Here is a 23,224-nt window from a genome sequence, read left to right as displayed (position 1 = left end):
CATTCATAGTTTATCATCATACTTTGCTGTTTCTGTGTACAATTTTCTCCTGGTTCTGCTTACTTCATTCTGTGTCAGTTCATGTAAGTTTTTCCAGGTTTTTCTGAAAGCATTCTACTCCTCATTTCTTATAGAACAAATTGTCAGCCCTTCCCCAACTGATGGACATCTTCACAATTTCCAATTCTTTGCCAACACAAAAAGAGCTGTTATATTTTTTTCTAAAAATAAGTCCCTTTCCTTTTTCTCTCAGACCTAGCCATTTCAAAGGGTATGTACAGTTTTATAGACCTCTGTGCATAGTTACAAATTGTTTTCTAGAATGGTTGGAAAATGCGCCAATAGTGCAATAATGTCCCAATTTTCCCACATCCCCTCCAATATTTATTATTTTCCTTTTCTGCCATTCTCACCTACTTTAAAAACAAATAAAAAACCTCTTATAACAAATATGCATAGTCAAGCAAAACAAATTCCTATGTTGGTCATGTCCAAAAAAAACATAAAATTCTTTCCTGCTAAATCCATTTTGTAATCCCTTTGAAGTTTATGGTTTGTTCTGCTTATGATTAATTCTCATTTCAACCTGTGTCACAGTGTTGTGAGGATCAAATGAGATACTCATAAAGCACTTAGCACTGTGTTTGGCACATACTAGACACTATCTAAATGCTTATTCACTGCCTTCTCTTCCTCTTCTCTCTCCCCTTTTTCTCCTCTTTTCCTTTCAAATAAAGGCATTTTTTCGCCAAACTGCATGTGAGTTCTATACTGTGCTGCCTAACTCACATGAAAGTGAGGTCCAAGGGATACGCATTCTCCCCACCCTTTCCTTTTTGGCAGATTTCTACTTCCACTCTCCAAATATATGAAATGTTTCTCCACTCTATTCTTCCCTGGGATAGCCTTCTTTTCCTTTTCTTTCCTTTTCTCTTTTAAGATCATCAAAACAAAACAACTCCTAGGCTCTTTGTGTTATTTAACTGTCTCTATGATCCTTGAAGACATTAAGAGTTCTGAGAAGACACTTTTATCACCACACCCCTCCATTAGAATGCAAATTTCATCCTTATATAATTCCTTTTTCTTTTATGTTTATCTTTTTATGTTTCTACTGAATCCTGTAAATAGTAGGTTATTTTGGGTTTTAAATCTCAATCTTTTTGACCTTTTGGAATATCATAGTATGACTTTCCCCTCTTTATGGTGATAGCTGCTAAATCTTCTCTGATGCTGACTATTAATCTGCTTAACACTCAAACTTTCTTTTTGCTTGCTTGCAGTATTTTTTTTTAACCCAGAAGCTCTTGATTTTGACTACGACATTCTTGGGAGCATTCATTTGAGGGTTTCTTTTAGGAGGTGCTAGGTTCTTTCTGTTTTCATTCTGCGCTCTTATTCTAATATGTCTAGACAGTTTTCATATTTCTTAAAATACTACATCCAGGTTTATATTTTGGTCCTAACTTTCGAGTAGTTCAACAATTCTTCATCTGTTTTCTGGACAGCTAAGTGGCACAGTGGATAAAGTTCTTGGCCTGGAGTCAGAAAGAAATGAATTCAAATCTAGCCTCCAATACTTATTAGCTGTGTGACCCTGGGCAAATCACTTAACCCTGTTTGTCTGTTTCCTTATCTATAAAATGAGCTGTAGAAGGAAATGGTGCACCACTCCAGTACCTTTGCCAAGAAAATTCCAAATGGGGTCATAAAGAGTCAGACATGACTGAAAAACAATTGAAAACAAAAAAAGCTGGACAGTGCCCAAGGAGGGCAACTAGAATGCGAAAAATAGTTTGTTCAGTTGTTTCAATCATGTCTTCTATTTTTGAAAACTTTTGACTCTGTTTTAATATTTCTTTTTGTCCTAAGGTCATTATTTTGTAGTCCAGTAGTTCACTCTCTTTCCAAGTCTTTCCTTTAAAGCACTCATCAGTTTTCTAAATCCTTCCTCTAACATTGTCTTTTCATTTATATTATTTTTAACTTTAAAAAAAAAAAATCTTCATTTTTTTCTTATAGGAACTATAATTGACCTTGTGGTCAACTTTTATTTTCCACTGGCCCTTTACTTCCATGTGTTTGAAGTTATAATCATCTGGATTTATGTCTTGGGTTTCTCTGGCACTATAATAGCTCTTTATTCTTTTTGTTTTTAACTCATTAAAACCCAACCTTACTTACAAGACAGAGACTTTGTGTTAGGGCCAGGGCCTATATATGAGTGATGAGACTGTCTTTTCCTTATATAATCCTAAAGATTCTTATCTAGAGTCCTGCTGTTACTTTCTCTGGATACTGAAAGTTCTGTGCTCTTCAAATTATCAGAGGAAGCTCAGATCAGAAAGCTACAAACTTTCAGTAGCTCCTCTGCTGTCTGATCAAGTGCATGGTGTATAAACTGACTTCCTTGGCTTTCCAGGCTCCATATTCTAATTTGGATCTAGACAATATAACTGAAGACCTACTGGGTTAAATTCCAGTCAAGAGTTGCTGGCTCTGACCCCATCAATCAGGTGGAAGACTTAACAGAAAGAGAATGAAAGAGTTGCCTGCTTACCCCTGTTCTAGGTCCAGGAGAATCAGAAATTCACTGTGGTGTAAGAGCAAGAACCCTACAATCAACAGAACAGGGGCAGAATCTGTATTTGCGATCCTATTTTATTCTACAGTTCCTGTCCTGTTAATTTGCCTATGAGGTGAATTAGTGATCTTGGGTCATAAAGATCACTGCAATTTCTTCTTAGATTTTTCAATCCCTACTTGGTCTGATGTTTTTCTAAAATCTTTTGATGAAATAGTTATAGGGGAAGCCAGTCTATATGGTTTCCTCATACTTTATCATCTTTTTTCTGGTCTCTGGGAAGGGCTTTAAATGCCAAATAGAGAACTGTATATTTGATCTTAGAAATAATAAGTCGCTACTGGAGTTTACTGACTCAGGGATGGGATGACAAATAGTCAGACCTGAACTTTAGGAAAATCATTTTGGCAGCTGAGTACAGGACAGAATGGATTGGGTAGACACTTGAGGCAGGGAGATCAACTAAAAAGCTACTACAATAATCCAGGAGTGAAATGAGAGCCCGTAATGGGGCAGTAACTATTTAAACAAGGATTAATTCATATAACGTTTTGCATCTATCCTTAAAAAAAAAAGTCAACTGACCAAGTATAGGGCAGTGAAGACAGGGCTTGACCACAGATCATGAAATAAAAGGGGACACATATAAAAAGGCTGTAAATGTAGAAGTGGTAAGACTTGTTAACAGATTGGTTCTCTGAAATTAGTGTAATAGTCAAGGAGTCAAGAAAGACAAGTAAATTGTGAGCGTGGTAGACTAGAAGAATGATGGAGTCCTTAATGGTAACAGAGAAACTAGGAAGAGAAGGTTTTCAGGGAAAGCTCATGAGTTCCATTTTAGACAGGCTGAGTTTGAATTATCTATAGGATATCCAGTTTGAGATGTCTAACCGGTAGTTGGAGATACAAGACTGGAGATCAGGGCAAATAAATAGATCTGAAAATCATCTGCAACCCAAAAATAGACAGAGAAACACTGAAGCTTAGAGAATGGAAATGACAGATAGAACAATCTGCAGAATGGCTTCAGTGAAGGCAAGTTTATCAAATCTGAGGATGCCAGAAAACAGAGAGAACAACATAATCAAGATATAAAGGCCTGGAATGATGATCTGGAAAAATTAAGCTCAGCAGAAATTCATTCATGTAATGTCTTATATTTAGCTTAAAAAAATCAAAAGGACAGTGAATATCAGGCTTGACCATAGGTCATGTAAAAAAGCCTAAAAGTTCCATGAAGACAGACTAAATAAATTTTGTATCATTCCCTCCACCTAGCACAGGAATCTATATAGAGTAGGTATTCTATAAGCAGATAAGTAGTTGGTGAATTTTTAATTTAAAAGATCTAGTAAAAGTTACACACTGATGACAAACTCAATCTGAACAATTTAAAAGTTAATTCATTCTTAGACTGCATAATATAATGCTAAGAATAAGATAAGTATTTCTATCACACTTCTGTATTGATCAAGGTACATCTAAAGCACTATATGCTGGGCTCTGACAATCACATTTTTTATATTTTCAAATATGATAAAAACTAAAAAGTTTCAAGAACAGGATGATCAAAATGGTTTTTAAAAGTCTGACGTGGTATCATGTAAGATAATTAATATTAGTAATGCTAAGCTTATAAAAGAAACTATTTGTGAAGTGAGGAAGGAAAACTACAGAGTGGCAGCATTAAAATTCCTGAGAACTGGGATTAAATTTCTGTGTAGCTGCACAAGACAGAACTAGGCCTAACAAAAGTAAGTTAAAAGAAACTAGGTTTAAACTTTATAGAATAACAAACTTTCTAATAACAAAGACTGCTCAGAAATGAAACTGAGAGCCCTCATTCTACTGTCTAGCAAGAAGATGGAGTAATATGTCCTTAAAAGAGTACACTCTTTTGTACACTTCTCTAGAAATAACTAGGTGGCACAGTAGATGGAGTGCTAGGCCAACCTGGAGTCAGGAAAACCTAGGTTCAAATCTGATCTCAGAGACTACCTGAGTGACTGAGCAAGTCACTTAGCCACTGGCCGCTTCGGTTTTCTCAACTATAAAACGGGGGCACCTGCCTTTCAGGGTTCTTGTGAGAATCAAGTGAGATAACATTTATAAAAAACCCTTAGCATAGTGTCTGGCACATAACAGATGCTTAATAAATGCTTGTTTCCTCTACAAAAACAGAAACACCCAACACAGAAAAAAGTGATGTTACTCCCAAAAAAAAGTTGTTTTGCAGAGAAGGAAAAGGAATTATTAATGAAATAAATAAAAGTTCCAATAAAATAAATAAATAAATACATAGATTTTAAGAAATCAAGGATAAGTCACCAAAAGGAAAAAATAAAATATTAACACCAACAGTATGCCCCTAAATGAAACAGGAACTATTGAAAGATGTATCAATGTGGATAATAAAGGTAATGAAGGAAATTTTTTTTAAAACGGCTAAAGAACAAGCAAGACAAATGATGATGAAATTAAATATCAGAAAATGCCCATGGAAAACATTTAAAACGCTACATTTATTGAGAAATTGTTTTGCAATGGCTGAACAATAAAATTAGCAAAATGAGCTTAAATAAACACAACTAGAATACTTGGAAACCTTACAAGTGAAGGCATCAGATCCAACAGAGGTCAGCATTGAGACAGACATGCAAAAGTAAACTAGATCCCTCATACCCATGTGAAAGTACAGTGTCTAAACACTCTATTTCAAGAAACAGTACAATACAATTCCTAGATACGTCAAAATCATGGGATAGTTTACATATTCAGTAGAATCCACAAAGGAAGCCAAAAGGGACGAACTTCAACTTAACTTCCCTTAGACACATACATAATCATTAAACTTCAGGATTATAAGGCAAAGGTAATTTTAAAATAATGAAAGAAAAAAATCGGATCATAAAACACCACTCCCAATTGCAAAATATTTTTTACCCAAGACAAGGTAAAATTGTGGTATAGTTGAAAAAGTGCTATGCAAAGAGCCAAAGAACCTAGTTTCAAATCGTGCTCTGGACCTTAGCTTCATCATCTAAAAAATAAGGGCTAAATGAACGCTTAGGCCCATTCCAACTCTAACGAGTTAGTAAGCTTGTTTTGAGACTTTGAAATTTTCATTTACTTAGGTCGAGACTGTAAAAGATATTTGTTTCATTAAAATTATTTTTGCTGATGCTAAGGGAAAAAAATCAAAATGCAGCCTTTCCCTAATTGCTGTCAAGTCCACTAGCATTTATTGTGGCCTACTGTGTGCTAGGTACTGTGTTAATAAGCCTTGGGGATACAAAGAAAGGCAAAAGGCAAAACAAACAACAAAAAAACCAACCCAGTCCCTTCTCTCAAGAAGCTCAGTCTAATAGGTGAGAAAACATACAAACAATTATAAACAAGATAAATACAGGATAAAGTGGAGATGGTGTCAGAGAGAAAGAACTAAGAATAAGGAATAATGAGAAAAGCTTTTTGAACAAGGTGAGACTTTACCGAAGGTGATGCAGGGTTTTGTTTGAGGAACACAAAAAGGCTAGTGTCACTGCACTGCCAAACACTTGGAGGGGTGGTAAAGACTGGAAAGACAGGAAGAGGCTAGGATATTATGAAGGGCTTTGAAAGACAAACACTTTACTACAACAATCTAGCCTAATATTTTTGGCAACTTATCATTTTTCTAATAATACTGTGTGGCAAAATATTAAATATCACTTCCAAGTCACCCATAAAATAGAAAAATAATAAATAATGTGAGAAACAAATATTTCTAATTACTAATTATTATATAAGGACCACGGGTTTTCCCTTTTCTACTTCCTCATCCAGAAACCAACCAGTGTAGGAAATCTCTTTTACCTAAGCCAAGATCTAATCAGACAGTAAAAGAAATTCTAAGTATGGGCTAATTGATGCATTCCAGCTCATTCACTGTGTTTGTTCTGACAGGCTTGGGGAAAGGCTGATTCTTCCTATTTATTATCAAGACAGGTGATATAGAAATTGATGGCTCTTTGACCAAGATTTGAGTAACCTAGTCACATACTGCAAGACCACCATTTTAATACAGCACACATCTGTCTTTGTGTTAACAAATCTGAGTTGATTGCCATCTCTCATGAACACCTCCTTTTCAAGGGGCATATAAACTGCGCGACCCACCACCATTAGGGAACTTTGGTTTAAGAGAAGTGACTAAATGACCATCCTTTTATTAATAATTTGTGGGTTTCATTAACAAAATTATTAAATTACTCAGAAACTATGTCTCTTCTTAATCATCACAGTTAAGAATGTATATTAGAAAGATTATAACATACAGCCAAAAGATAGACAATAGTTAAGTCCATTAGCATATATATATACCTTAGAGAGATTCTGGAGGTAAGACAATGACCTAGATCAGAAATGAACAAGGATTTTATTTTATATGGGAATATACATTGCCTATCGAGAACCCCAAAAGTGTTTGATACATACAAACTTTAACACCAACATCCCAGAAGAATCACAAATGACCCAAAGAGGAACTGAAAGATGTGGCAAATATGCAAAAACATGCACAATGTTACCAATAACAATCTACACATGAAAGATGGCATTAAATCCTTCAAGAATAAAAAAGTATAATCAGAAAAGGTGCTTACTTATGTTAATTAAAGACGAAGATGGACAATCTAAGAGTTATATTGATATTTATAAGGAAGGCCTTCCGCTCAAGGGTAAAATCTCTGAATGATTTTTACAGACATGGAGAAAAGTAGAACAGAATGCAAAGACTTAGAGGGGTTCCAATTTGCAGTACTACTACAGAATGATAGGAAAATGGGTCCCCTGAAATACTAAATTATCAAACCTACTCAATTGGGGACACTCAACTCCCAATAAACTAATAAGAACTAGCTTCAATTAATCTTAGCAAACACAACAACCAATTTTCATTTAGATTTCTGACCTACTTACAAAATTAATCTGACAAAAATACCAAAACAAATTGCTAATCATTTATCAACAGCAAGAGACAGCAGATGAATTGCCAAAGGGGGTTCCCCAGTACCTATAACATGTAAAGAGACTTAATAAAAAAGCTTCTAGTAAGTTAAGTGGATTTTCCTTGGGAAGTCCATGAAAGAGCCTCAACAAGACTTACAAAGAATCAGGCAGCATGAACAAGCGGCAATCTGCGCTGATGGTAGAATGACCCAAATCTATGCGCTTATAAATCCATTAATGTGTTAAAGTATATTATTCTACTGTGCTCAAAGGTCTATAAAACTATACAAACCCTTTGACCAAGCAATGCCATTACTAGGTCTGTATCCCAAAGAGATAAAAAACAAAAAGGAAAAGGATCTATATATGTAAAAAATATTTATAGTAGGTCATTTAGTGGTAGCAAAAATCTGAAAAGTGAGGGGATGCTCATCAATTGGGGAATGGCTGAACAAGTTGTTGTATATGATTGTAATGGAATACTTCTGTGCTCTAAGAAATGAAGAGCACGATGCTCTAAGAAAAACCAAGAAAGACTTACATGAACTGATACAAAGTGAAATGAACAGAACCAAGAGAATGTTTTCCACAGAAACAGCAATTTTGCACGATGATCAACTGTAAATAACTTTGCTATGTTCAGCAATACAACTGATCTAAGACAATTCTGAAAGACTTATGATGAAAAATGCTATCCCTCTGCAGAGAAAGAACTGATGGAGTCTGAATATAGATCAAAGCATACTTCTTTACTTGTCTGTATTTTCTTTCACAGCATGACTTAAAAATGGAAATGTGCTTTGTCTGAATGCACATGTATAACCTATGTCAAATTGTTTGCCTTCTCAATAAGGTGAGGAGAGGAGGGAAGGACAGAATTTAGAACTCAAAATTTGAAGAAAAAAAAGAATGTTAAAATTGTTCTGACATGTTATTGGGGGGGAAAATACTAAATTTTTAAAGGTAAGGTAGATTATTCTACTATTAGGCAGTAGTAGCTCAGATGTTAGCTTCTGCTAACATCATTATCTACTAGTGGTGATTTACATACCCAGGTGGAATTTTTCTTGGTGTTTTAGCCGTGCAAATCGTGATTTGAAATGCTCTTCACAATAGGTGCACTTAAAAGGTTTATCTTGAGAATGAAGAATCATATGCTCCTCCAAGTGTGGTCTTCGAGTAAATGACTTCTTGCAAATCTAAAAATACATTTTCAAATAAAATAGTCCAAAATCAAAATTAAGTTATAAAGAAAACAAGTCACAATACAAGCAAGATACTTTTTTTGAGTCTAAGCTTCTATGGAAAAGATTTTCAAAGACAAAGTATAGCACAAAAGAGTAATTTCTATATGCTAGGCTAGAGACTAGACCTGTGCTTACACTGTAATAGAGATCTCCAGAATGAGAAAATTCCCTTTACTATATCAGGCCAATACCTTGTCAACAACTTAGGAATAATGAGAAGTTAAGTGTTTTGCACAAAGTCAAACAGCCAATACGTGTCAGAAATAGGGCTTGAAGACATTTGAGGCCAGCTATATCATGTTGCCTTCCTTCCACTAACATAATAAAAAAAATTTTAAACCCCTACAAGGGATTAAGGACAAAATGAATATTGTCTAACTGACGGAGGAAAACATGAAAAATTCTATTTTAGTTTTACTTTGAAGTTGAAACTAAAAATAACTATATTTCAGGACAATAACTATATTGTCCTGTACTTAAAGGAACAGTGCCAGACCACAAAAAGTATTTAATAACTTCTTGCTGAACTGAATTTTCTCTATTTTTGTGTACATATTCCTGGAGACTTTCAACAGAAAATTTAACTTCTTTAGGGAAGGGGGAAAGGAATAAGCATTTGTACAGTGTTTATTATGTACCAGGCCATTGTGCTAAGTACTTTACAATTACTATTTAATATTCAAAACAACACGTCAAGGTAGGTCCTGTTATTTTCCCCATTTTACAATGAGGAAACCAAAACAAATGGAAGTTAAGTGATTTGGCCAAAGTTACACATCTCAGCTCAAGTCTCAGCATGGATTTGAATTCAGGTCTTCCTGACTCCAGGCTCAATACTCTATCCACTAGCTTCTTTTACCCTACTGTATACAGTTTTGTCTTCCTGTACATAACTTGTTTTACATACTTGTTTGCATGTTATCTCCTCTATTAGATTGGGGGGGATGGTGACTATCTTTTACCTTTGTTTATACCAAATGCTTATTAGTACAGCACCGGGAACATAAAAGGTGCTTAATGTTTACTGACTAACTGGTTATTTAAGAAAGTAACCAAGACAAAACCACTGTGTAACTGTTTTACTAGATGTGACCTAACCTCTCAGTGTTCTAAGTAACTCACTAAGGCTACAGGTTGGAGAGAACACACCAACCTGCACTAAACAAAAATACTCTCTCACCTGAAGATTCCCTATACTCTTGATATTACTGATTTAATCCCTGTCCTCCTGATGTTCAAGACACTGTGATAGATATGAAGAGAGAAAAACACAAATAAAATACAAGTTTGGGCTTCAAGGAATAATCAAGAGAAACAGGACACGTGCACAAATAACTATAACACAAAGTATGATATACATACACATATAAGAAAATAGAATACAGAATATTATATATTATACATATATGAGCGTATACACATACCCATGCACACAAAGTATAGTTAGGATAGTGGCACACAAAAAAGGTAAAAACAAGCTGATAATGACATTTCAAAAGAGAAAGAGATTATATTGAAGTGAGGGAATAAGGAGAAGATTTACGAAGGTGGCATTTCAACTAGACCTAGAGAGACAAATAGGATTTCCATAATGAAGATAGAAGCATGGGAAATCCACTCATGGAAAAGTATGAGAATAAAAAAAATCACAGATAATAGAGAATGGTATCAGGGCATGGAGAAGGAAAAAGAATTCCAAGTTTTACTTATAGTATGATGGGTAGCTGAATTTGGATAGTACTTGACAGAATATCTGAGGAAACAGGATGAGATATGAGTAAAAAGGTATATTAAAACTATGTTAAGCTTTAAACACCAGACTTTATTGAGGAGACAGTGGGAAATCACTGAAGGTTTTTAAAGCAAGGGAATTATAAAAGCTTTGCTTTCAACAGACTAATAGCAGCAGTGCAGGGGAGGCTAATTTAATAAATAGATAGGGGAAAACTAATTTAAGCCTGAACCAGGAAAAAATACAGTAGACAGGTAAGATAGATATTATGGAAGACTGAGACAAATGCTCTAGTCTGACAAGCCCTTTATGAATCCTAACTCTAGTATCCTTAGCGAACACAATGGGTACCAGAGTCAGAATTCAAATGAGCCTGTCAAGTTAAAACATGAGTCAACCAGCACTTATTAAGCACCAACTATATACCAGGCACTGGGCTAAGTCATGGTAATACAAAGAAAGGCAAATCTAAAGCGGGAGACATGTAAACAACTAGGTACAAAAAAGCTACATACAGGATAAACTGGAGATAACAGACAGAAAGCATTAGGATGAAGAGAACTGGGAACGGGTCCCTGTAGAATGTGAGATTTTAAGGAAAGGAGTTAAAGAGGGAGAGAATTCCAGGTATTGAGAAACAGCCAGTGAAAATGCACAAGTGGGAGGATAGTGTCTTGTTTGAAGAACAAAAAGGCCCTCTCTACAGTACTATGATCAACTGTGACACTATGGGGAAGATAATGATGAGAGTATGACAGAGAGCAAGCAGAATGGAGAATGACTTCAAGTTCATGCCATGTAAGAACTGACTAAAGGAACAGGGAATGTTCAGTAGGAAGACAACTAGGGGTAGCATGACAGCCACCTCTCAAAGACAGTCACGTGGATGAGAAATCAGAGTTACTCAATATGGCCCCAAAGGACAGAATGAGGAACAACTTGAAAAAGGAATAAAGAGGCAGATTTAGGATTGCTCTAAGAAAAAAACGTCCCAAAAATCAGAGCAAACTTATGCTCAGCTGCAGTTTGTCTACTTTACTTTTAAGTAAAAGCTAGATGACCATTACTTAGGTGTTTTGTTTGTGGCAATTAGGTGGCATAAAGTACTGGGCCTGAAATCATGAAAACCTACAATCCTGCTTCAGATACTAGCTTCATGACCTGGTGCAAAAACATTTAACCTCTCTGTCTCAGTTTCCTCAACCTATAAAATGGGGATAATAATATCTACCTTACAGTATTATGAGGATTAAATGAAAAAATATGTAAAGTGCTTTGTAAAGCTTAAAGCTGCTATACAAATGTTAGTTATTACTATTAACTAGCATTTATATCTCTTTTAAGCTTTACAAAGCACTTTACAAATATTATCATTACATTATAATTATTGTTATTAATACTGGGGATTCCAGGATTCTGTAGGACTACTGACCTTGGAATAAGGAAAACCTCTCATATTCTGCCTCATACTTTTACTAGCCTTGGATAACTCATTTAAAGGTTAAACTGAAAGCTAATAAAATTATGAACCTGTTTTCTTATACTTAAGATGGGAATAAGAGTAGCAAATACCTCACAGGATTATTTTGAGAATATAATGAGTTAACATAAGCCAAGCAATTTGTAAACCTTAAGGTAGTATATAAATTTCAGCTATAATTGTTGTTTTACATATCCAACTCCTAAACAGGTCAAGTGATGGAACCAAGACCAGTGAAGTGCTGTTTCCATTATCCTGGGTGTTTGTACTTCTTAAATGCTTTATGACTACCTACTGTAATAACTGCAAAGAAAACATAAATTGTAATAAGTGACTAAGTCATACTACGCCCCTTGTCTCTTCTGAAACTGCCACCACTCTGTGCAGGCAAGTCCTCATCACCCCCAGGCCTAGACTACTGCAATAGTTTGTTGCTTCATCTCCCCACAAGACTCCCACTCTAGTCTGTCCTTCACTCAGTTGTCAAAAGGATGTTTTGACTCTCTCACACAAACACCACCCCTCCTCACTATAAACACCATTAAAAAATTCCAGTGGCTCTCCATCACCTTCAAAATAAAAAATAAAATCCTGTTTGACATTTAAAATACTTTACAACTTGCCTTCCCTCCACCTTTCTAGTCTTCTTTTCCCTTACATCCATATTCAATATGATCCAGTAACACTGCCTTACATACTGTTCCTTCAACAAAAAAATTACCTTCCTACTTGTGCATTTTCACTGGTTGTCACCCATGCCTGGGATGCTCTCCTTCCTCATTTCCGTCTCCTGCCTTTCCTGGCCTTTTTCAAGTTCAGGCAAAAATCCAATCCATTCTTACCCAATTTCCCTTAATTCTAGTACCTTCTCTCTGTTGATTATTTCCAATTTCTCTTGTGCAAAGCTTATCTGAACATAGTTGTCTGCATGCTGTCTCACTTCTTAGCATGTCTTGAAAGCAGGGACTATCTTTTGCCTTTCTTTATATCCCCATTGCTTAACATAGTTCTGGCACTTAAAGTCTACAAACCAATTGATAAATATAATTTCTTTTGAATATAGTCAGTGATTGAATAACTTATGCTTAATATTTTGATAAAGTGTCAATGAATCCCGGAACTACAGTTTCAACTTTGCCACCTAGCTTTTCAGCACTTTGATAGGTCTATCTTTTTAATGTGAGTCCTCCTTTCATTAATGAAAATCAGAATCTATCCATACCATCTCATCCTGTGTAATTCTTGTCCATGTCTTTCCAAAGTCTTCCATAAAGGATCTAATATTCCAGTGGCCTTCCTTTGAGTCTATTCCTATAACAATGGAGCAGTCAGGCTGTGTATCCCTCCAAACAGCAATTTTTTCTGATTATACAGTATCTCAATAATATCCCTTACACAGTTTCTTGCATGTAGATGATCACTGGAAAAATGCATCCTTCCATTCCCCGTTGTGACTGTCATCTGCAACTCTGATTCCTCAGAGGTAGTAGTGTTCTAGGACTCAAAACCATACCATGTTCCTGGAAGAATATTTCTATTTAAAAGATGGATTTATCTTACTGCTCCCAAAGGGAAGTATATACCATAAGTGTTTTATTTTTTAAAGAAAGAAGAAATAAGCTGCTTACATCACATTTCCAGCTTTCACTCTTAGTCTTCTTGATGGAAATAAATTCTTGTGCATTCTCAGGATGAAATCTACAATGGAAAAACAAGGATATTCTCGATAGGTAGTATTCTTTACCAAAATTTGCAATTCATATGAATATACCTAACAATCACAGAGAATCAAGGATTGATTCATCACTCAAAATATATGTATGTATATATATATATTAGTATCTAATAAAATTTTAACATAGTCACACCTCATTTTATGTAGGTTATATTATAAGGGAGAACATACTTAAATTTCATATAACTAATATTTTATAGGAATCAATGAACTAGCTACTTAAGAGAAAATCTGTAGTGATCAAACATCATTTTATGGGATACTCTTATTTCACCTTACTGTTCTCAGAATAAGCATAAACAAACAAACCACCATGAGCATGAACAGAGCATAAACTCACTAAGAGTTGGGACTATTTAGTTTTTTAAGACTATTCAGAACAGCTAGTGGTACAGTGGACAGAGCACCAGAGCTGGAGTTAGGAAGACCTGAGTTCAAATCTGGCCTTAGACACTTATTAGCTGCGTGACCCTGGGTGAGTCACTTTAATTGACTGTCTCAGTTTTCTCACCTATAAAAGGCTGAAGAAGGAAATGACAGACCATTCCAGTATCTTTGTCAAGAAAACCCCCAAAGAGATTGATCAAATGTGTGATCTTAGGCAAGTCATTAACCTCTGTTTGTCTCAGTTTTCCCCACCTATAAAATGGGGATAATAGTACAAAATAATAACATATAGTAAGCTATATGTAAAAGAAAGTTACTACTACTACTTTATAGTATTTCTACATATTGAAGGTTAAAATTTCTGTTTCAGTGTCACAAACTACATTTCAATATCAAAGACACATGAATTAAAGATAAGTAAAAACCTCAGGATTCAATCAGTCTTTTTGCTCTATCATTTCAAATTTCACTTATAGAAAAACACATACACATAGATAGTGTGTTGATGAGGACAGAGCAACTGGTCTTGGAATCAGAAAAATCTGGGCATAAGTCTTGCTTCTGATCTATATTAGCTGTGTGACCATGAACAAATCACTTAGTGAGTGCACCTAGGCAACTAACACTGAGTTAAAGGAGAAGGGAAAAAGCATTTATTAAGCACTTACTATGTGCCAGGCACTATGCTAAGCATTTTACAAATATTATTTCATATCTTCACGACTCTAGGAGGAATGGTGCTATTTACTATTCCCATTACATAGCTCAGAAAGTGAGGTAGAGGTTAAGTGACCAACCCTGGGTCACCCAGCTACTAAGTGTCAAAGGCCACATTAGAACTCAGGTTTTCCTAACTCCTGCACAGTGGCACAGTGGCACAGTGGCTAGAGCACTGAACTTAGAATAGACTCAGCTTCGTGAGTTTAAATCTAGCCTTAGACACTTACTAGCTGTGTTACCCTTGGGTAACTTAACCTTGTTTGAGTAACTTAACCCTGTTTGACTAGGTTTCTAACCTCTTCTGTAAAATGAGTTGGAGAAGGGTAAACTCCAGTATTTTTACCAAGAAAATCCCCAAAATGGAGTCACAAAGAGTTGGACACGACTGAACAACAATTTCCTGACTCCAACCCCAGCACTCTACTCACTGTACCACCTAGCTGCCTCTTACAGGTAGCTGGACATATGTACTAGTGGCAGGAGTTTGTACAAAGAAAACTCCTTATTCAAGTGAAATCAAAGATCTGGACTTTCTCCCCATGACCCTCCCCCCAACATATTTTTTTTTGGATAACCCGAAAAATAACCGTTTTTGAAGACAATAAATTACAGTAAGAAAATGAATACTTGCCTCTTAACATGTTTAGCTAAAGTCTTCTTACTGGCATGAAGTTTATTACAATAAGGGCATTTATGTTCCTTTTGATGAAATTCTGTTTCATTACTGTGCTTCTTTCTGTGAACAGTTAGGTTAGATTTTGTTGAATAACGCTGATGACAAATATCACACTCAAAGGGCTTCTCACCCGTGTGAACACGGGTGTGACTTTCATATTTTCCTATAAAAAAAAGAGACTACAATTAATTTAGCAAATTTACTACATAGAATTTATTGAGATTTATTTTGATTTATAAATAAAAAATATATTCAAGGAGAGACCTATGATTTCATTAGGAATAAACTTCCTGATGAGGAAAACTACCAGACAACAAAATACTCTCCCCATCAATACAAGTCAGCACCTTCTTAGTCTTGAGTCTTAGAGAGCTACCTAGAACACCAAGAGGTTAAATTGAATCCAGGTCTTCCTGGCTTTAAGACCTTCTTTAATCATGCTTTTACATTATGTAGCTTCTCATTATATCATGTTAGACACTAACAAAAAAAAAATCATCTTTACTTTTGGCAAATCTCAAGCATTTAAAGCTGCACCTCTCCTCAGGCTCCCCATTTCTCCCCACCCCACCCCCAATAAACGCAAAAGGATTATAAATTTAAGAAGTGATTCATATTCAATGACTTACAAAACACTAAGGTTGGGGGAAATTTGTAGATTAGTTAACTAGCTGTTTTCCTAATTAATTAAAAATCAAATAAAAGATAAATTTTAAAACATAACATGTAAATATTGCACAACACCTTTCCACAAAAGTTTTATTCATCATTTAAGTTTAACCGAAAATTAAATTCATTTTTCATTTGTTCTATACATACAACTGCAAAGAGGGGTTCTTAAGGTTTTTTTGTGTCATGGACCCCTTTGGAAGTCCAGTGAAACATATAGACCCCTTTCCAGAATGTTTTTAAATGCATAAAATAAAATACATAACATTACAAAGCAAAGCAATTATATTACAACTTGGCTATCTATCTATCTATCATAGTTCATATATCATAAGTTAAGAATTCCTCCTCTAGAAAGTAACCTTTAGAAGACTCTAGGGACAAATAATTCTACAAGTTCTTCCATGGGCTAATTTGTACCTATTAAGCAACCTTCCTCCACCATCCACTGGCAATGTTCTACTCCAATCCACCTTCAATACTATTCTCCAAAAGCAGTTCTCTAATTGTACCACCCTGGAGCAAACTACATGCTCTAACTACTAGTTACAGAATCCCCAACCTTTTACACAAACAAAGTCATTCTACTCCTCATCCTCAGGCCTATTCTAGTCAGGTCAAATTCCTCTTGAACCCCCTATAATTTTATAGTCATCTATTCTTAAAGAAATTCCCTACATTTTCAAGTATTTCACCTGATCACTTTCAGGATACCTGGATTTCCCTTGAAAACATGTTACAACTTGCAACTCCTTCTAAAAGAAGTCACACACACTCTCCCAACTCATAAGACCAGGAAAGGAGGTTAATATGTTCCTTATTCCTTAATGTTGCTTCCAAAATATTTCTCTTGTAACATCTACTCCCTTCCCCAACATTTTTTTCTCCTGAAGTTCAAAGTCTAACAATCCTTATTTCTAGTTATTACCCTATCAATCTTTACTGATAGACCTATAGATCACAATCTAAATTTCTTCAATGACTTTAGGACCTTTGTTACCACACCTCATTCCTTGCCTCATCTGCATAGTTTCATATATCACTGATGACTGAGATCATAGGATGTGAGCTAGCTCAGCACTCCTCCTCCTTTCAGCAAAATATGTATTCATTACTCTCTCTGATCACAAAGAATTTGTCTCTAAAGCCTCACTGAAACTAATTCCTCAATAAGTAGCCTACATTCCATTCCGTATTTATCCTCTGGGGTTTTGCTCCAGAAGGGATTCTGGCTTTCTCATCCAACTTCAACCACTACCTCTCCATTAGCTGTTTCCCATTTACCTTAAAAACCAGCTCAGATCTCCCTAATGATTGAAACTAGCTCTCTCATCTTTACTATTAAATTTCACAATCAAGTTCTTCATACACCTTATGCCTCCAATTCCTTACTATTTTATTCTATCAACACCACTCCTAACCTCTCTATGAACAAACAACTCTGAAAAATTACTTAGACTTTCATACTTGTCAGATCATCAGTCTTCATCCCTCCATGGCCTCCTCTGTAGAATTTTATAATGTTCTACTGAATATCTTCCCCCTTAATTTCAGAGACACCACACTTTCAACCACTACCTCTCTAGCCAGTCTTTACTTTCTTTACTGTGGCTACAACTAGGTGGGGAGTTGTTGCTTGCAAAACTCTCCAACTCCAACATCTCAAAAGAAAAGAATGATACACCATGCAACTAAAATTGGAAGGAAAAGAAATAATGAGGAAAATATGATTGAAAATTCCTCAGAAAAGATCATAGCAAAAGAAAATTATATAAAATAAAGGCTGGAGGAGAGGAGAGGAGGGAAAACTTTGAACTAATGCCTAACCATTGCATACTTCCTGTGCAAGGAAAGTGAAGGATCAAAAAAAAAGTAAAGGAAGAAGAGAAGAGGGGGAGGATGGAGAGAAGGAAAGGAGGAGAGGAAAATGAAAGAAGAAAGAAGTAAAGGGGGAGAGGATAGGAGGGAAGGACACGGGAGCAAACGCAGTGTTTGATGACTCTTTTTGGGCACTGGGGTAAGGACTCACTATTGGACAAAAATTGCTGAGAAACTTGGAAAGCAGTCTGAGAGAAATTAGGTACAGACAAATATGTCATATCAAAATAAGCTCCAAATGCATACATAATTTAGACATAAAGGGTGACATCACAAATTATAGGAACAAGAAAAAATATTTTTTAGATCTATGGATAATATAGCAAAGACTTTATGACCAAATAAGGGACAGAGATCACAGAAGAAAATGGATGATTTTGATTGTATAAAATTAAAAAGATTTTTGTACAAACAAAACGGATGCAGTAAAATTAAAACGGAAAAAGGTTAAGTGAGAGAAAAACTCTACAGAAAGTTTCTCTGACAAGTCTTATAACTAAGATATATAAGAAGAGATTCATTTGTAAGAACAAGAGCCACTGCCTAAGAAATGAATGTTCAAAAGATATGAAGACACCACTTTCAAATAAAGAAGTCCAAGGTATCAACAGCCACATGAAAAAATGCTCCAAATCACTAATAATAGAAAAGCACAAAAAAGCAATCAAATCTCACAAATATAAGAGTGGCAAAAGTGACAAAAAGAAAATGACAACTATGGGGCCTTTGAGAAAACAAGCACACTAATTCCCTGTTGATAGAGCTGTGATTTGATCTGAACATTCTGTAAAACAATTTGGAACCATGACCCAAAAGTTATTAAACTGTGCATACTCTTCAATCCAGCTATTCCTCTATATGTCCTATGCTCTAAAGAGATGAACAAAAAGAAAAGGATCTGTAGGGACAAAATTATTTATAGTACCTCTTCTTGAAGTAACAAAGATGGAGAGGCTACATCTTTTGAGAAATAAACAAATTCTGCTATACGAATGTTATGAAATATAATGTGCCATAAGTAATGATGAAAAGGATAGTGTCAGAGAAACCTACAGGAATTGATGCAGAGTGAAGTGAACAGAACTTGAAGAACAATTTCTACAATAAACAACATTCCTCAGAAAAACAATTTTTAAAGAACTGAGAATTTTGAATATGAACAAGGACCAACCATGACTCCAAAGGACTGATGATAAAGCATTGTATCTCTTTATCAGAAAGATGAACTCAAGATACACATTTTCACACACAACCAATGTGTGAATTTGTTTTCCTTGCCTACACATATATATTAGATGGGCTTTGTTGTGCTTTAGTTTTTTTGATGGTGGTATGAAAGAAAGGTAAAGGGGATAGGGATTAGAAAAGCAAAAGAAGAAAGAAATTAAAGAAAAAAGGAAATAGGATCAATGAGTATTTTTTTAACGCAGAGAAGAGAACAGAAGTACAAACTTCTGGATAACTTTGAAAGCTATAAGTTTACATGATATTCTTAAAAAGAAAAGCAAACTGTAAATAACTGAGACCTGCAGTTTTGCATGCAATTCTTTTTTTTTCTGTTCATTACCATGTACATGGAAATGACCAATTTATCTAGTGCTGAGGTTCAGAATGTTAAAATAAAAAAATTTAAAATTATAAAAGTAAAATGAAAATAATCAAATAGATTGTGTTTGCCTCCTGAAAGTAACAAAAGTAATAAAAGACAGCTTTCACAAGTGTATTGGACACAGAGTCACAAGTCATGAGATTGAGTTCTAGCTGGTGGACAAGCTAGTCCTTAGCTTTCTTATTTTCCAAACAGTAATTGTACCTGCATAGCCTGCTTCATGAGACACTGAGAAAGAGTTTGTAAACTGTCACATGCTATGCAAATGTGAATCAAGAACAAGATTTAAAGAAGGTTGAAGTAAAAAAGAGTGGAAGAAGAGGTACAGATATTGAGTTGTATTTAATGTTTTCATTCTCATTTGAAAATGAATCTGAACTATAAATTCATCCCCATTTCCTAGAGGATCAAGAAACCTGACATAGCCTTTCCAAAGCAAGAATCTGGCATAGGAAAAGAAACAAAAAGAAAAACTCTGTCTACAATTTGTTTTTACATCATTACTCAAAAGAATTAAAACTCCTCATCTACAACAGGAATTCAACACCATAAAACCAATTCAACTAGAAATTTTCTTCAAATATTTTTCAGCAAAAACATACTAAAAACAATAAACTATAGCATTAATATGAATCTTAACTTTTTCCCCAGTATCTACAATTCACAATATTCTTAAACTCCTTCTGCTAAAAACTAATGCACAAAACAGTCACTCATATTAGTCAGCCTATGTCAGCCCAAGAGAAATTTTAGCACTTCTGATCAAGGTCAATTCTGTCTGAAAGTTTAATACCATAGCTAATGATTTCAATAAATAATATAATACATAAAGTTATACAAATATGTATAAACATTTTATTTATATATGTGTGTATACTGTCTCTATCATATATACAGACAGACACATTTACACACATATATAGCTCCTCCTTGAGGAAAGAGGTTATCTTCAGTCTCGTTTGCTTATATTTGTGTCCCCAGTTTTAACACAGTACCTGGCATACAAAAACTGCTTGCTTAAACAAAAAATGAAATGGAAATAGCTATCCTAAGCAGGAAAAATAACATTTGATTTTTAACTAGAACAAATAAATCATATAGTAGCATTCCTTAAACAACCCTGAAGTTTTACCCCAAACCTTGCAAATCAGCAAAAATGACAGAAGACAGCAACAGTCAGTGTTGGAGGGGTTGTGGAATGACAGGCAAGTTACTACAGCTGATGGAGCTGTGAAATAGTATAACCATTTGGGAAAGCAATATGGAATTATGCTAAGAAAATGACTAAAATGTCTAACAGACATCACTTAAAAGCATTTGTTCTGTGAAGTTTGGATTCAGTCAGAGGGCCACACTTGAGGACCTAGAGGTCACATGGGGGGCCCACCCCTCTGAAATGGTCCCCATTATTAGGCTTATATCCCACTATTGATAAGAAGAAAATCCCCATATACTCCAAATTATTTACAGCAACACTTTTTGTGACAGTTAAGAATCAGAAACAAAGTCAAATCATATCAACTGGGCCGTAGCATACTAATATTGACCATGGGGTTGCATTTCCTTCTCCAGAGGAAAACAGAAGTTAAGTCATTTGACCAGGGTCACGCAGTGAGTGTTGAGGTCACATTTGAACTCAGGTCTTCCTGACTATAGGCCCAACACTTAACCCACTAGGTCATCTAGTCGTCTCATGATATGTAAGTACATTTATATAAAATACAAGAAGTCTGCAATTTGGACCTAAAAATATCTGCTACACACCATCCAACAGCACTAAGGCTGTCAGAATTACTCTTCTTTGTCTAACACAGCTGAAGACCTGTTCTTCCCTTCCCACTGGGGCTCTGGTGAAAGAAGGCATCAAAGTAAAAGCATCACTCACACCAAAGTGGTTAAATTTGGGGATGAAATGTAAAACCTTGGAAATAGAAGATATCTCAAAGAGGAATCCAACCTCATTTTATAGCTGGGGAAACTGAGGCTCAAAGAAGAAAAGATTTTTCTTTTTTTTTTTATTTTTCATTTTTAACACAGTTCATCCCATAAAACAATTCCAACTTTTGGTCAGGTGATAACTTCTTTTAAAGTATTTACAATACAGACCACAAACGAATTTTTTTTTCTACATTAACCAATTGAGACACTCATAATAATTATGTATGCTAACTTCACAAGTACTTGACCTAATTGTCTCCACACTATTACTAAGAATTAAAGGATGCTAACTTATTGTTATTGGTCTAAAGTTCTAAGCCTAATAGCTTAATTTTAGACTTAACCTCGGATGTTCCCCTACCAACCATCTATAATTTAATAGATCTGGTATTAAGCTTACAAACATTTATTAAGTGCTTACTATGTACGGGTAACACCACCAAAACAGTTTCTGCCCTCAAGGAGCAGACACTACATTATACTCAGGAATACAACATCTATTCAGATAACCAAAGACAAAGTAATTTGATGAGGGCAGAACACTAACAACTAGAAGATTGGAAAAGTGGAGGGAAAAGAGGGACAGGAGGTCAGCAAAGGCTTCCAGAGGAGGTGAAATTTGAGATGAGACAAAAATTCAGAGAGTCAGTAACCAGAAGAGAATGTATTCCTGAAACAGTGACAGATTTTGCACTTGTGCAGTAGCCTAGTAACAAAGGTTATATAGTCTGAGTAAGGAAAGATAAATTGGGACCAGGTTAGGAGAGGCCTTAATGCTGGGCCAAATGAATTTTATCCCAGAGGCAACAAAGAAACACTGAAAGGTTTTGAGCAGGAGAATGACCGGGTGAGATACATGCCTTACAAAGACTATTTTGAAAATTGTAAGACAGCTAGATTAGAGAAAGGAAAAATTAGAAGTAGAGAAACTAGTTAGGAAGAGGCTACAAAAGTCCAGTGGAGAGGTGAAGAGTTCTTGAACTTCAATAGTAGTTGTGTAAGTGGAGAAAAGGGGGCAAATTTGTGAAATTTTGGTATCATATATTAAATAATAATGATATAAATAAAATGAATATATTATATGCAATACATATAAAAACAATAAATATATTAAATAATAATCTAATCAATGGAAGCTCAGGAAATTCCAAAAAGAAAAAATATAGTAAAGTGGGCCCAGGACAGTCTTGGTCTTGGTTGGTACCCACCCTTTGGGTATCTGGAGTTGGAAGACGCCACAGTAAAGAAAACTGAAGAGCAGTCAAACAGGCAGGAGAAGAACCAAGAAATAACAGTGTCACAGTAGTACAAAAAGTCAAAATCTGCAGAAAGGCCCAGTAATATCCCTAGATTTAGCAGTTAAAAGAGCACTTATAATCCTTAACAGAACAATCTAGGTAGAGAGGTAGGGCAGAAAGCCAGAAGGCAAAGAGGTGAACAATGAGTAGGTACAGAAATTGAAGTAGTAAATACAAACAAATATTTTTAAGAATTTGGTGGTAAAAGTGAGGACAGAAAAAGATAGAGGCAGCAGAAAGAGCAGTCTAAGATTAATGACTACTTCATTGGCAATGTTCTAA

At 35.2% G+C, this 23,224-nt stretch overlaps 1 protein-coding gene across 1 annotated transcript in view; it reads right to left on the bottom strand.

The window, feature by feature from the left end:
- ZBTB41 (zinc finger and BTB domain containing 41) overlaps positions 1-23,224 on the bottom strand; it is a 65,822-nt gene that overhangs the window by 28,959 nt on the left and 13,639 nt on the right. Inside the window, exons 3-5 of the mRNA XM_072648313.1 lie at positions 15,506-15,713; positions 13,661-13,730; positions 8,625-8,772 (exon numbers count right to left, since the gene is read on the bottom strand). Of these exons, the coding sequence (XP_072504414.1) occupies positions 8,625-8,772; positions 13,661-13,730; positions 15,506-15,713 (426 nt within the window). The remainder of the gene's footprint in view (positions 1-8,624; positions 8,773-13,660; positions 13,731-15,505; positions 15,714-23,224) is intronic.

Source organism: Notamacropus eugenii, chromosome 2, assembly GCF_028372415.1.
Source record: "Notamacropus eugenii isolate mMacEug1 chromosome 2, mMacEug1.pri_v2, whole genome shotgun sequence".
NCBI lineage: Eukaryota > Metazoa > Chordata > Mammalia > Diprotodontia > Macropodidae > Notamacropus > Notamacropus eugenii.
The sequence above is the reverse complement of the archived record's forward strand: the minus strand, read 5'-3'. Positions and strand labels throughout refer to the sequence as shown.